The sequence below is a fragment of the Chaetomium globosum genome, genomic scaffold, assembly GCF_000143365.1.
Source record: "Chaetomium globosum CBS 148.51 scaffold_3 genomic scaffold, whole genome shotgun sequence".
NCBI lineage: Eukaryota > Fungi > Ascomycota > Sordariomycetes > Sordariales > Chaetomiaceae > Chaetomium > Chaetomium globosum.
Window position 1 is genome coordinate 4,080,297 of NT_165978.1, and position 15,072 is coordinate 4,095,368.

The 15,072-nt window shown below is 55.2% G+C and overlaps 4 protein-coding genes across 4 annotated transcripts; 3 read left to right on the forward strand and 1 right to left on the reverse strand.

The window, feature by feature from the left end:
- Positions 1-464: 464 nt before the first annotated feature.
- CHGG_06615 (uncharacterized protein) lies at positions 465-2,058 on the forward strand (the record flags this gene model as incomplete). The annotated part of the gene is made up of 2 exons (XM_001222709.1): positions 465-602; positions 652-2,058. The coding sequence occupies 2 exons, from the start codon at positions 465-467 to the stop codon at positions 2,056-2,058; spliced, it is 1,545 nt and encodes a 514-aa protein (XP_001222710.1).
- A 1,008-nt stretch (positions 2,059-3,066) lies between these two features.
- CHGG_06616 (uncharacterized protein) lies at positions 3,067-4,837 on the forward strand (the record flags this gene model as incomplete). The annotated part of the gene is made up of 4 exons (XM_001222710.1): positions 3,067-3,130; positions 3,207-3,280; positions 3,464-3,838; positions 3,902-4,837. The coding sequence occupies 4 exons, from the start codon at positions 3,067-3,069 to the stop codon at positions 4,835-4,837; spliced, it is 1,449 nt and encodes a 482-aa protein (XP_001222711.1).
- A 5,279-nt stretch (positions 4,838-10,116) lies between these two features.
- CHGG_06617 (uncharacterized protein) lies at positions 10,117-10,592 on the forward strand (the record flags this gene model as incomplete). Its single annotated transcript, XM_001222711.1, has 2 exons — positions 10,117-10,435; positions 10,489-10,592. 2 exons carry the CDS (start codon positions 10,117-10,119, stop codon positions 10,590-10,592), a joined length of 423 nt encoding a protein of 140 aa, XP_001222712.1.
- A 2,237-nt stretch (positions 10,593-12,829) lies between these two features.
- On the reverse strand, positions 12,830-14,300 carry CHGG_06618 (uncharacterized protein; the record flags this gene model as incomplete). The annotated part of the gene is made up of 2 exons (XM_001222712.1): positions 12,830-13,567; positions 13,638-14,300. The coding sequence occupies 2 exons, from the start codon at positions 14,298-14,300 to the stop codon at positions 12,830-12,832; spliced, it is 1,401 nt and encodes a 466-aa protein (XP_001222713.1).
- Between the last annotated feature and the right edge of the window lie 772 nt (positions 14,301-15,072).

Consider the following 15,072-nt stretch of genomic DNA (forward strand, 5'->3'; position numbering starts at 1 on the left):
TTGTTTGAAGATCAGCCGCAAGGGTTTAGTGGCATTGTTACCCGCCACGGGGGTCTCAGCACGCATGTGCACCGGTGGCGGCATGCTGACCTCATCTTGAAGAGCTGAGGCCACTCAACCATCAACAATTGGCATCGCTTGAACAATCCGCTTGGTTTGTTATTTCCCCCAACTACTTCGTAGACAAAACTTGCCCACAAAGAGTGGCTGCGCACTCGACGATAGCACGGAGCACTAGTCCGTACATTTGGATTACGATTGTGCCACCTTAAACCGTTGGACTATAACTACTTACCTACCTCAGAAGCCGAGCCTTCCTCCCGACCCTGGTTTCACTCGAACCCGATTTCCGCAAACGCCAAATTCTCCCATGATTCCGACTTCTTTGCACCACAATTGATGCGACCAATATATACTCTTTAATTCGTTGAGCTTAGACGGGCGAGGCGTCCCCTCGACGCAGGATGACGAGCGCGGGCGATTTCGATTTGAACAGCCTTTCTGCGACTCAGCAGGAAGCGCTCCAACAGTACACAGATGTAACAAGCCAAGAGATTAAGGATGCGATTCCTCTTCTCGAGAGGTCACAGTGGAACGTGCAGGTCAGTACGCCGCCTCTACGACGACCAACCTAAACTGATTTCCGTCTAGATTGCTATTGCCAAGTTCTTTGATGGCGAAGGCCCCGACCCAGTCGCCGAAGCCCAGGCAGCACACGATAATATTCCCCGGGCCACAGCGAGACATGAAAATCTACACGAGAGCTTGCTAGATGCTAGCAGCCGACCACACCGACCGGCAAGACGGCCTCAGACAGAACCTGCCCCACGCGTCGTGCCCCGTCCTTCGGTGCTATATCGTACGCCATTCCTGGTCGCCGTACTCTTCGCGCCGTTTCGAGTTGGATACAAGGTCTTCGCTGGCATCTTCGGGTCGCTCTTTTATTTCCTATCATTTCTACCACAATCCATACGCCCACGGCTTGCGGCATCTTCCATCTCGAAGGGATTGAGGCAAACAAGCGGGCGAAGAGTGACCCTCCCCAAGGAAACGGCCCAGAGGTTTCGGCGGGATTTTGAAGAAGAATACGGAGCACACGGCCTCCCATTCTTCGAGGGCGGCCATGCCCAAGCATTTGACACAGCCAAGAGGGATCTCAAATTCTTACTCACGGTTTTGTTATCTCCAGAACACGACGACACAGAGACCTTTGTTCGGAACACGCTCTTGTCACCCGAGGTTGTGAACTTTATCAACGATCCCGCCAACAATGTCATTGTATGGGGAGGAAACGTGTTGGACTCGGAGGCATACCAAGTCTCCAGGGAGTACAACTGTGCCAAATACCCTTTCTCTTGCGTCATCTGCCTCACACCCAAGGAGGGTAGCACACGCATGGGCATTGTAAAACGCCTTGCCGGGCCCTTGACAGCAGAAGCATACCTCGCTGGGATTCAGGGCGCCATCACCAAACACGGCCCTGACCTGAACGGCGTCCGGTCAGAGCGAGCCGCGCAGGAGATGGCACGAGACCTCCGCTCTCAACAAGATTCGGCTTACGAAAGGTCTCTGGCCGCGGATCGGGAAAGGGCGCGCCAAAAGCGGGAGGCGGCGGCGGCGGCTGCGGCGGCGGAGAAGCGCGCGCAGGAGGAGGCCGAGGCAGCCGTCCGCCTACAAGAGCAGCGGCGGAGATGGAGAGAATGGCGGGCGACCACCATCGCACCGGAGCCCGACGCCGCAGCAAAGGACGTCGTCCGCCTGGCGCTCAACATGCCTCCCTCGTCAGGCGCCGGTCGGGTGATTCGCAAATTTACCAACACGACGACGCTAGACGAGCTGTACGCTTTCGTGGAATGTTACGAGCTGTTGCAAGCCGAGCCCGGGAAAAAGAAGGTAGAGAAGCCCGAGGGCTACGAACACAAATACGGGTTTCAAATCGCATCGGTCTTACCGCGGGAGACATTCGAGCCGAGTGCAGCAGCAACGGTCGGGGAGAAAATGGGCAGGGGAGGCAACCTTGTCGTTGAAGATCTCTCCCCCGATGAGGACGGAGAATAGAAGATCGAGGCAGTTATTATGTACTTGATAGGATGGCAGGGGTGCACATCTTAAGTACAATCTAGCTAGATACCTAAGGTACCTACGTGTAGAGCTTGATTTTCCCTCCCCAAAAGCCCCCCACACGTTGTACTGCCTAGGTAGGTATGTTTGAGTTATCATCCAACGTCCCCAGTCGACCTGCAACGGCGCATTCAAGGTCTCAGCCACATGGCCACTCCACTGCAGGTCGATTGTGGGCCGAGACAATGACTGCGGGGCTTATCTTATCGGTCTTTGGTGTCGAAGTCCAAAGCCAACGCTTTTCGGGCCTCCCACCGGACAACTAGTGGACACTGGACGGCGGTCGATCGCGATGGTTGCTTGCGCGTCCCGGCGACGGCAGCGAGGCAGTGCATACTCTTATGTCCGGCTTGGCAACGCTTTTCGCCATGACCAACACCATTGTCGGCGAGAAGTTTGGGGTCAGGTTGAACTTTGTTAGATGAGCCACTTCTTTCTTGGGAGAAGGTTGGTCGTCTCTCCGTTGATGATTCCCCAGTTTTGTCTGATCTACGCGTCTGGTCCCTTGGCGCAACCACCCCGTGACAGGTTGCCGGCGGATGACATTGTCCCACACTACTTTGTTTGAGTTCGGAGTTGTTGCCTTCTACATACATAATATCAATCTGGGATTCGCTGCTTTTGGTGACTCCAAATCCTAAGACTGCGTTGCAGTGAAAACGGAGCCGAGCGAGACCAGGACCCTTGCTGCCTAGCGCTTGGACGGTTAGAACGCGGAGGGCGGCGAGACGACACTGGCGGTAATTATAAGCCACAGGAATCACTAATTGCTGGCAATTCGCGACAGCATCCAAACGAAACCATTATTTTGGCGGTATTTGGGCCACTCCTATCCCGTCAACCCCCCGAGTTCCCCCCTCCGACATCTCGACGTCCTTTGCGCACTACTTGCATCGAGTTGAAGCCAGCAACGGTCTTGCGCGCTGCGCTGTCGCATTCGACGAGATGGGGGGCTTTAGCATGAACAAGGTGCTGGGCAACTTAAAAAAACGACAGACATTTGGTGGATGTAAGCCCGTTCCTCCCCAGGATATTCTGTCTACGCGCAATCCATAGCGACCGAGATGCTGACGTGTTGTTGCTAGCGACGGGCAGCGTTGACGAAACACCGATCGATCACGCAAACGATACACCCGATTCCATTGCCGTGCGCTGTGTGGTATGAACCAACGTCATCGATCACCGGCCGGACTGGCACATCGCGGATGCTAATTAGGAGACATAGAAGCAATTTTGCTTGTCCGTGGGAAGTTCGTCGGTACGTCAAGGGCTCGCCTGCCCCGCGCGGCCTTGTGATGGCCAGAACGGCAAGCTAATTTCCGCATTGCTGTGCGCTTAACAGGGAGATGATGTGGTATTCCTTCCCTCGATCGTCGAGGCTACCGTTGCCTCCCCGGCCGCCGCTGCCGAATCCGCCCGCCTGATCCGCAAGTTCCTGCAGCGCGACTACTGGTCGAAACCATCGTGTCAATATAATGCCATCATGCTCGTCCGGATCCTCGCCGACAACCCGGGCCCGGGTTTTACAAAGTTCATGGACAAGAAGTTCATTGATGCCACCAAGGAGTTGCTCAGATCTGGAAGGGATGCGAGCGTGCGCCAAATCCTGATGGAGACGCTGGACTCGTTCGAGACCAACAAAAGCCTCGACGAGGGGCTAGCCCCGATGATCGACATGTGGAAAAAGGAGAAAGAGAAGGCTTACAAAACCTATGGGGTGAGTGCTGACTGAGAAGCGAGCCGGGGAAAGTCTAGTCTATCCGCTAACATGCCTACACAGGGAATGTCTGGTGTACCAGTCCAGCCGTCGATGATGATGCCACCGCCGGGCTTCAACCCATACCCTCAGCATCAACCCCAGGCTTACTATCCTCGGCCGGGCCACAGCAAGCGTCTTCCGGACCCAATCGAGCTCACAAACCGGTTAGAAGAAGCGCGGTCGTCCGCCAAACTTCTAGAACAAGTTGTCGCGTGCACCCCCGCCTCTGAATTCCTTTCCAACGACTTGATCAAGGAGTTCTCGGACCGGTGTACGAGCGCATCCCGCAGTATACAGGGCTACATGGCAGCCGAGAACCCCGGGCCGGATAATGACACGATGGAGAGCCTCATCGACACCAACGAACAACTCCAGCAGGCGCTGAACCACCACCGCCGCGCCCTGCTACAAGCCAAGAAGCAGCTCGGCCTCGGAGACAACCGGGCCAGCACCTCCAGCCCAGCGCCGCACCTCCCATCACCGATCAACCAGCCGAGCTCCGTGCCACCCGTCCCAGCCAGGAAAGCAGTCGGCGGAGGAGGAACAGGGGGCAACGGCAAGGGCAAAGCCTACCTCGACGCGCACGATTACAGCAGTAGTAGCGCAGCCATCGCCGGCCCGTCGCGCTCAGCGAGCGGCACACCTCACCGCCACAGCACCGACGACGACGATGACAGTCAGGACCCTTTCCGTGACCCGCCGGCCGAGTCCCACTACACAGCGGCAGCAGCCGGCGGCTCCTCATCCCGGCCGGGAGCCGGTAGCGCGCTGGGCGGCGACCGCGGCCCGCCGCGGCTGTCATTTGAGCCGTTCCATCCCGGGTTTGGCGGTGGCTCGTCCTCGGGGCCGGCGGCTGATAAGGGGAGGGCGGAGCCCGTGACGCCCGTGTCGGACGATGGGACGGACGTGTACAGGGCGACGCCGAAACAGGATGGGGGGCATGTCTATCGGTACTAGATACCCTTGGTCGTTCGCGGAGTGTGTGTGACCCCGGTGGTTTCGCTTTTCAGAGATATGATCGTTGATTTTTGCCTTGGGTACCTTATGGTTGGGAAATGTGGCTCTGCTGGCTTTTTTGTTGGCCCCTAGATGGCAGGGTTATCTCTTGCGTAGTCATTTTTTTGCGTGTTTCATGAGCGGAAAGATATGGCTTTGCTACCTTTTGCTTTCAGTTTGTTCCTGTGATTCGAGATATCTTCCTCCCCTGGATCTACATTCTTTGTGTGGTTGATGGCGGCCTTGTACATACATACGCGAGATTATCTGGTTTTCTTATATTCAAGTGGCCGGATGTCGGTATGGCCGTTTATGTTATTCACCACAAGCTTCAGTTTCCTGCTGCTTTCCCGCAATCGCCGCACTCGCCTCCGGCCTGAAGGCAACCCGCTACCAAGTCGATGGCGGTAAAGTGGGTTGTAAAACAACAACCACTCACCTACATTAGCTTAGCGATTGGTTGGTAAATACTCACGACACTCAGTTGTTACATAGTAGTTATCAGTCCTATCATGACGACCAACGCTAGTACCAAACCAAGAAGTAACATATATGGAAGAGGTTGGAAAAACAAGTCACCCTCCTGTGGCGGCTATGCGGCTAGCTAGGTACGGTAGCAGCCAAGGCTCGCCGGCTGCCCTCTTGAAGGGAGGTAGCCGGCTACGAAACCCTGTCTGGGGATTGCTCCGAGAAGGGGGTTCGCCCTTGGCTGCCCTCACTGGCTGGCCACTCAGCAACCTGGAAGTTGTGGATGATATTGGGGGTTGTGAAATTTCTATATCTGCTGTTGACCAGCCACTGCAGTTTTACAACCATTCATCGAGACCACCACTGCCATGGCAACTAAACACCGGATCAACGCTGGCTGGCCCCCTCAGTCAACAACATAGCAAGGTTGAAATCCTAGGCCGTCCATAATAATGATCCTCTCATTACAGCTCTAGAATTCACTCTTCTCTAATCATAGTCAAGACGGTCGCTTAGTTATTCTTATTGATGTCTTTTAACTCAAGTTAATCAAGAGCCTAGACAATTACCAACACCAAAGACCTCAACCTATTTTTCCAAGTCGAGCCATCAGGGACTTTGTCTATAAGCTATTTTACAACACTTTCCGGAGCGGAACCCTAAGGAGGCACGACGGTCTCAGCAAGGCGAAGAGGCTCACTGCTGATTCAAATCCGGACGGGAGCAATAGGCTTAAGGGACTTCTTGTTTACACGGGGAGTCCCGGAGGTTCTGACTCCTGTCTGCGAGTGTGGCGAGAGACGAGAGACTGCCGAACACCTGGTAGTGTGGTGTTTGGCCCCACCGTTGACTCGAAGATGGGAGAGAACTAGAATTCGGACACGACGGGACTTTTACTCTGTCCTACACGGCATCAATCCCACGACTGCACGGCCCGCGAAGAGGATCCTCGACTGGCTGATAGACTCGGGGAAGCTGCCGATGTACAGCTTAGCCAGGAAGCTCGAGCTGGAAGCGGCGGCCTGAAACGCCCCCGTCCTGAGGCCAGGAGGCCTCCTCTCTTTGTATACGCAGACTCACCAGAACGCATCGTTCCCTGATTGTTGGTATGGGTTTTTCACCCGGCCCGGGAAGGCACGGTTTTCCCGTACACTAAATAGCAGAGGGTCCGGCACGCCCTAGGGCATAGCGGAGTATGAATAATAATATTTTACAACACTTCTTTCTTACCTGTACTCCTTCCAGAGAAAATAGTCAACCTTTTTTGTGATGCTATCGCGAAGAGGCCAGGTCATGTCCTTAGGCCGCCCCAAGCGACGCTTCGCATAATTTATATATCATTTTATCCCGCTAATTAGTGGTCTCTTGTCTCACTCTGACGGTTGTCGAGAAGAGGGTAGAAGAAGCGCGGTTAATACCTTCAAGGGGACATTGGCAGGGAATATTGAGTGCAAAAGTTAGGGCTTAGTATCAACATATGACCACAATGCTCCCCAATCATTTGCACCTAAGTCGTTTGAGCCGTGCTTCGCTTCCTCCTCAGGGCTGGGACTCATACGTATCTTCTTCGTCTCTGGATTCAGGGTATGGTGCCAACCTAACTATCTCACAAATCCCTCTGCTGTTGGCTTCGCGAGGTTGTTTGGTTGCCCCGGCATGGCCGTAATGCAAAAATACAAATCAGGTGGCCGCAGGCCGCAGTTACCTTGTACGACACAGAATACTACTCTGAATATTACTCTGAATACTACTCAAAATACTACTATGAATACGACTTTGTGTTCTGTCCCGCCACTAGACTTGAAAGTATGTACCCCGATGGCGCCAGTCCAAACTCGCAGTGCAATATGGATGCATGCCGCCCATGCTCAACCGTCATCTGCTCGTATCCCGAGACATGGCACTTGATGACAGTTTTGTATCAAGCACACTCTTTTGTTTGCCTTGGTAAGTCACCGCAAGCTCCTCGGTTCGGGTACTGAGTGTGAGCTCCGGGATGCAAGTTTGTTTGCGCTACCTCACATGTCATTGTGAAGAAACAGTTGAAAGAAACCAAATAGTTTCCCTTCCTGATAGACTACACCCCGGACTTAAGATATAAGAGGAGACGACGAAGATGCTGTTGGCGACCGATGCAACCTTGCTCCAAGGGCTCGCCTCGGGTAAGGGGGAGCGACTCGGCAACTCTTCACAACTCTGATCGGGCAAGAAATAAATGAAACAACGAACCTCGAGGCCCAAGACCCCTTGTACCCATGATGTTGACGATTGAAAACCATTGGAGGTATTTATTTCCAGACTCCACTCAATGGCTGTTGCCCTCGCAACGCCCCTTGTTGATACCCATGTTGAAGTCTCCACCAAGATGGGCGTGATGGGCCTAGGGTACGACGAGGGCGGGTAACGTTGTTTGATTCTGCACATTCGACCAGGTGTTGAGAAGCAGAACCTCGTATTGGGCGGCGTGGCTTGTTGTTAAGGTATCGGGAGTCAGTACGGGAGGGGGGGGAAACATGGTCTTGAACCAGTTCCTGCTTCCCTTGGTCAGTCTCCATCAAGTTTCTGGGCAACGAGCTGTGAAGAACCCGAGGGATGGCTTGGGGCCCGCGGTTTCCCAGGTCCCCTACTTAGCTACTGAGCCTTGACCAGATTCTTAGCAAGAACTAATCAATAATTCGTGGCGTTTTTCCCGAGTCAGGACCTCAACTAGTCGGACCCTAGCCAGTCGGACGGGCTTGGTGGCACATCTCTCAGGTATCGGATTACCAACTGCTGCCAAGTGAGGCCTGAGGACACTCTACCACACGCATTCAACTCTGTCCACGAGGCTTTTTCTGGTAAGCAGCCGTCAGCGTCAGGTGCAAGGAGTGGACATCAGGTGGTGAGGGCCATGGCCTAACTTACCGTCTGGAAGGATTCAACGATATGAGTTTCGAGTTGATTCTGGTTTTCCTCCGGTAACAGAGAGGCCGGTATTCCATAACGGCCTCAGAGTCCGTTCCCATGTTCGGTTTCGCTCTCCAATCGAGGGTTCAGGTTGATGAAGCCTCTATGTCGGAGACTTTTGATTCTGTCTTTTCATGATTGCACGGCCCCTCCTGATCCTTCGGCTGGTCGCTAGGCTTCCCCGGGGTACTTGACGTGGTTCGGCACGTCAGTAAGCTGACAGCAGCCTGCCAACCAGTTGCGGCATCATAAGCGCCAAACCCTCGTCCAAGCAAGGTTCCCGAAGAGGGTAAAATGGTGTAAAGTTCCAATGCCCCCAACCATTTTGGCCGCACTAGTTTGGTGGTTATCGACAGAGCCCACTGCGGCGCGGCAGTCGGTGGAGGGCTATTCGCCGAGCCTGAAGCTTCTTAATCCCCGAGCTCTTGTTCATCGTAGAGGCACCAATTCCGATCGTTCTTGGGGTCGGACAGGTCGGTGAGAAGGGGGGCGACCGTAAGGCTAGGCGGTTGCTAAATTTAAACCGGTCGAAGGGGGGGGGGGGAAGCGGGCGCTTTGTTGAGGGGACCCAACAGCGCTTCTGGAAGGGCATTATTAGCTCATGGGCGCCGTTTTGGGTGGGTTGGATATTAATGACCTATTGTCCGGAGTTGGGGGCGCTTTTTTGAGTTTGTCGGGTTTGGCTAAGGGCACAAATTGAATGCGGCGGGTTCCCCTCGTTTAGTTCCTCTCGTGTGGTGTTTCGCATTAACCCGTTCGATCCTTCCCTTTAGCTACGGCAGAGGTTAGGCAGGTACCTTAGGGTAGGAGGCAACTGCCCGATCCGAAGCTTGAACCAAGCAAGCGTGTGGCACTGCCCTCCCGCACAATTTGACAAATCCAATGTTTTATTTTAGTTTCTCTCCAAGAGTGAGCCCTCCCCGGCAACTCGTTCGCGACATGGGCCACAAACCAGGACGAGGCTCACCTCAGATCGAATTTCCCTCTGGGATCACACCACCGTAGGGTGGACTTGCCGGTTCTCGTTGCCGTTTTAACGGACTGAAACGGTCGTTAGAGAGAGAGAGAGACAGAGAGAAAGAAGGGATTGCCAGCATATTGGTCAGTTGTAGCCGCAGTTCTCCAGGCTTCAATACGAACTCACCGCAGTGGCGATGAAAATAGCGTCGTAGAAGAGGGCAATTTGCGAATGGAGACGTCATCAGCGAAGAGTTTCCGCCAACTTTTCTCCATCAAGTGCGCAATCTCTTGATCAGTCTGATCTTTTGGTGCCATGGTAAGATCTCACGACGGCTGGAGCCTCCCGCGAATCCCTCCCGGAAGGAAGCGCCCAGACCGCTCTTCGCATTCCACTAATGAGGCTGATGCGCAATCTTGATGCCTCGGGGATTCCCCTTCCTCACCGGCCCCTTTACGTTTAGCAACCGGGCCATTCCTAGTCCCTTGTCGGTCTGCTGCCTGATAGACACACTTCGAAATAACTAACAGTCATTGCGTAGGTCCTTTATAATGACCGCGAATCCGTTTTTCGGTTCTTCGTTCTTACAAAACCCATACGCAGTAATACCACCTCCGTTTCCACATCAAACTCCCCATGGCCGCAAGTCAGTTTCCTATCTTGCCCCCTTTTCCCACAAGGGGTTCGGCCCGTGACGGGGCTCAGCACTGATTGATTCAACGCCCAAGCCTGGGGGCCGCTGGATTGCCAAATGCAAAGCGAGAAATCCCACTGGCCTGCGGTATATCCGGTGGTCAGGTGATGATTAGTGACGATTGGACTGAGGGGGTGATGATGTGTTATTTTGCGAGTCATGTCGCATAACACCATGGGAGCGTCATGGATGTGGCTTGCTTTTTTTTTTTTTCTGCGTTTGACTCCGTTGGGTGCGATGGTGAGAGGGGCGCTGATGCCCGAAGGATCGGACTTTTGGTCCTCTCACGAGCGCCGCGATGCCGCAGCAGCAGCCGAATGTTGGTCTCATGCTGGCCGCTCCTTTTGGCACCCGCTAGCCACTGTAAGGACAATCCACGCCACCAGGCTGGCCCATTATGCTTTTGACCCTGCAGCACTGCCTGAAAACGGCAACCCGCCTAACTACCCAAAATATGATACAAGGACTGCCTCGCAGCAAAAGTGGTGGTGGTGTGAGTCGGCGTAAAATACGTCACTTTTTTTTTTTCACTTTTACACGCCCTAGTGAGCCTTCTTCAGCGCCGCTCCTCTGTGCCGCACAGCGGGAACCCGAGTTCCTCTTCCTGCTTTCCTTGTGAAGGCCGGATTCGCTGGGGAACGAGAGGATAAGGGCACAGAACGCAAGGCAGTGCTAATCTCTTGTGAACAAAGCATTAGAACAACCCCCTGTGGAGTGTCTCGAGAGCGTGTTCTCAAGGCGCTTGACGGGGCTCCATGTGTGGATTTGTTTAAGGCACCTATGCTACACAACTTTTTTCTTGTCACTCCATCGACAGTATCAATCAATCAAAGGAGTGGTGAAATTAATGAGTGTGGCCAGATGCCGATTGCAAAAGGCTCGAATTACTCATCGGGCCAGTAATCAAAAGGCAACCACCCACCTGAGGAGACGAGATCGGATGGATGTTGACGAAGCCGGCTGTAAATGACACCAACGACTCCAAGCTGGAGGGATCAACCCTCCCGCACGCACCCCGGAGCATCGAAACGGAAACACCCTTCAGGCTTGGCCTCCGAATGTTCCCAACCCGGAATGAAATAGGGGTTAATAAAACCAAGCGTCCCGCTGTTGCACCGGTGGCTCGCCCGGGGCTAGACACCTGCGTCAGTGGAGCGCCACGCCATGCGAGATGCGAGAAAAGAGTTGTGATAGCTCGTCGGCCAGGGATGAGGCCCCGAGAGAAAACACGGCACGCCCGGCAGCCAGCCAGCCAGCCAGCAAATAGTTGCTCTCGCGGCCCCATCGGCATAGCAACGCACCAAGCAGCCACATCCCTGAGCCATCGCCGCATAGCGTGTCACCCGCATCACCGACCATCCAACTAACGAGTTGTCCCCCCTCCCCCATCCGACCAGCGGCACCAACAAAGCAGCACGCCTAGATCGGCCAAAAAGCCGAGCCTGGCCCAGTCCAGTCCAGCCCAGTCCAGTTACGTGTATGTACATAAACACTTTCCCTTACTGTACTTGCGACGGCGGTGGCCCTAGCGACACCCCCCTTCCTCCCCAAGCGATGCCTGAACAACGTCGCCGGGATACCGCGGCTTTGCCCGCCCGGAAACCCCATCCCCGCCGCCGTCGCCGCCGCAGGAGCATCCATCAGCAGCACTTTGCTACCCCATTTGCCGAGGATCATGCCACTTTGGGGTAAGCGGGCGCCGGAGCGGAGAGAGGGTAGGACGACGACAGCCAGAGCTCTTTTCCGTTGCTCCAGCTTTCTCCGTCCCCTGGTTCTGCGTGAAAGGTAGGTAGGGGAAGATACTTTAGTGCCCATAGTTAGTGTGCGGGTACATCATGTGTGCCGCGGCCAGATTCTCTCCGATTCTCTCTCTCTCTCGTGTTTTGGCTCCGTCCACCGTCACAACCCCTCTCTCCCCCCTCCCCCATCCTAGTTTAGTGAGTGGGCTAAGTGGCATACACAGCAGTCATCCCTGCCGGGGCGACTGCGGGATGGTGATCTGTCCCGCGATCGTTGGCCGACTCGCTTGTTTAGGGTCGCAGTCGGACGCTGCTGGCCGTTTGCTGCAGCTACGGGGCCGGGGCTCGGCGGGAAGTGGATAAAAAGACACGCTGGGCAATGCTGTTTGCCGGGGGGGACGAGCGGGTGGATGGTAGATGATTGGGGGATTGTCAAAGAGGAATCCCAGACTTGATGCTACCTGTAGCAAAAGCGCTGGTCCTCGATTTTTTCTCCGCCCCGAGCCCGGCTTGAGGTCGGGACTGCTAAAACTAACGTAATCGGACCGCTCACTGTTTACATCGTGTTCGCAAAGCACAGGTGGTGATGAAGAGAGTAAAATGGAAGCGAAGGGAAATAGAAACAGCCAGGGGGGGGGGGGGCAGATGAAAAGGGGAAAAGATCATGATGACAATTGTGCCGCGAGGCAATTCCTTTCTTCCACCACGCACTTCTAACTGAAGATCAAAAACATAACTTGAGCCGACCCAGGTAAAGCAGATAACCCCCAGCACAAGGATGCCCTTCGTTGAAGAGTCCTGGCCCATAGACATTGAACTCAATATGCCAACCCCCCCGCCTGATTTCAACCTCATGACATGATTGAAACCGCCCAACAGACGAAACATGGAGAAAAATGGAAACCACGGGAATCATGATAAGCGGAAGCAACAAGATAGGAAAGAATAGCGTGAGAGGACTGCGCTTGCATTATTCTGTCCTCTTTAGAAGATGATGAAAATGCCTGACAGCCGACCCCCGCGGCGCAATTTTGTATGACTAAGTCGGTTAATTCCCGAGTTGATAACCCAGATCTGCTGGTGACGAGCAGCAAGCCGCCGGTTTTTCAATTCCGATCTGCCGCCAGCCCCAAGAATCCATCATGAAATCACGATCGCCGATTCAACCTCCCCAGCATGCTTTGGTCAATTTCGTTGACTGTACGAGGTGCGGGGCCCATCAGGTTATCCAGACTCATCGGATTTGGCTGGCTCTTTGCCTGAGGTGGGAGCTGAGACTGCTGCTGCTGCTGCTGAGGCTGTTGTTGCTGCTGCTGCTGCTGCGTCTGGGATGGCCCAGCTTGTGAGTTTCGCATCTGTGACGGTGGCGGGATGGGGCGGCCGGGTGTGTTCTGATTCGGGGTGGGAGGTGTGTCCCGGTCATAAGGGCTCTGCTGGTACGAGTGATAAACTGTGGGCGGGGTGCCGTTGCTATGGATTGAAACAGGAGATCGCCTTCGGGGGTCATCGTCAAGCGGGTAGTTTGGCGGAGGTGGTCGAGCGCTGTGCTCCTCCTCCGGCGGCCGGGTTCGTCGGCGGCTAGGATCCTTGTCGTCGTAAGGTGGTGGTGGGTAAGACCCCGTGGGTGAATGCATCGGTGGGGTGTATTCAGCGGCCGGGTACGGATAAGCACGAGGTTGCTGACCTGACTGGGCGGTGGGGGGTAAAGGTTGGCCATAAGCCCCGTAGAGCGGCGTCCCCGGCGGAACTCCGCCCGGGACCGCCGACACCGGGACAAATGCGGCCGAGGAATTCGACGACACGGGCTGAAAGATGCAGTCGATTCGGAGTTTGTCGCAGTTGGTGCATTTACCATTAGTGGTGTGCGTGTAGCCACTGCAGCGGATCTATCAAAATACCGAGTCAGAACAAAACTTCTTGTAGCAGGGTGGCACTCGGTTGATTGTAATCAAATACCTTTCTCTTGCGGCAATATCGGCAGGCAATCGACGTCCTTTGCCTCGGTGCGGATTGTTGTTGGGAAGGGGGCGGCGGTGGCGGAGGGCCCATTCCGTAATAAGGCCCGGGCGGGTACCTATAGTAGTCGGCGCCGTACCCGCCCCTGCCCGGCGGGGCCTGCTGCGGATCGTAGTATGGATCAGGAGGATACCCCCTCCGGTCGTTGTACTGCCTCTGCTCGTCGTACAACCGCTGCTCATCATACTGTCTCCGGTCGTCGTACTGCCGCCGGTCGTCGTACTGCCTCCTGTCGTCGTACGGCCTACGGTCATCGAACTGCCGACGGTCTTCAAACTGACGTGGGTCCTGGGGGGGGAAAGGTGGAGGATAACGAGCATCTGGTTGAGGAGCGTAGCCGTTCGGGGCGGGTGGCTCCGGCATCCAGCCCCTCGGGTCCGCTTGGTATCTTGGGTCTGGTGCATAAGCCCTCTCTTGGTACCGCGGATCCGATTGATACGGCGGGCCAGGAGGCGGGTAGGGCATGGGCGGGAGCGGCATGCCGTCTGGTCCTGTTGCGGGGAGTCGCCTTCGGTCTTCACCCTCGGGAGGAGGTGGGTAGCGCAGGTCTTCAGCATTATCTCGTGGTGGTTCCACCCGTCCTCTGCGGTATTCGTCTGCCATTTTCAATGACTGTGGGTACGTGGTACGGTTTGGCGTAAGAGTGATGGGATGGGAGAATGCCGTTTCAGTGATTTTTTACTCTAGAGTGACCCTCGTTACCGGCAAACTAGAGAGACATGTGAACGTCCCAGTTGCGAGGGTCGTGGTATTCTTGGCAGGCCGTGCAAGTAGTCGCCTTTGGCCCTGTCAAGCACGGGTTCGAGGTCCAGCTGACAGAGAGAGTGAAGTGACGTGACCCTTGGTGGTAATTCCCAGCAGCAAGCAAAGGCCCCGGCGACAAAATCCGGTGCAATGGGTCACAAGTTGAAAAATGAAGCCGCGAAGTCGGCGGGGAAGGAAAGTGGGTGGGATGGATGAATAAATAGACGGAAAAGGTGGGCGGGTCAGCTGGGGTTGGGAAGGAAGGTGGGCGGGTAATGATGTATGGATGTCGCGCCCGGGGGGCGGGAACTGGAACGAGCCTTTTTATCAAAGCAAGGAGCGGGAGTTCCCTTGTGCTGACGGCCTGGGTCCCGAAAGTTAGCGTTGGATGAGATGCGGGTGGGCACGACCAGCGGGGGCTGAAAAGGCAAAATAACCAAGGGGGCTGCATGAAAACCATCAGACCCCTTGGAGTGGGAAGGACGCAGGCCGCTCCTGCTGTAGCGAATCAAGCGCCTTCCCAAGCGTTCAGCAGCGAAGCGTGAGCGGTTTCGATCGCCCACAGTGGGTAACCAAGGAGGCACCGGCTGACAGAACGGCACGGGGGAGGGAAGGAGGAGGAGGGGGGGGT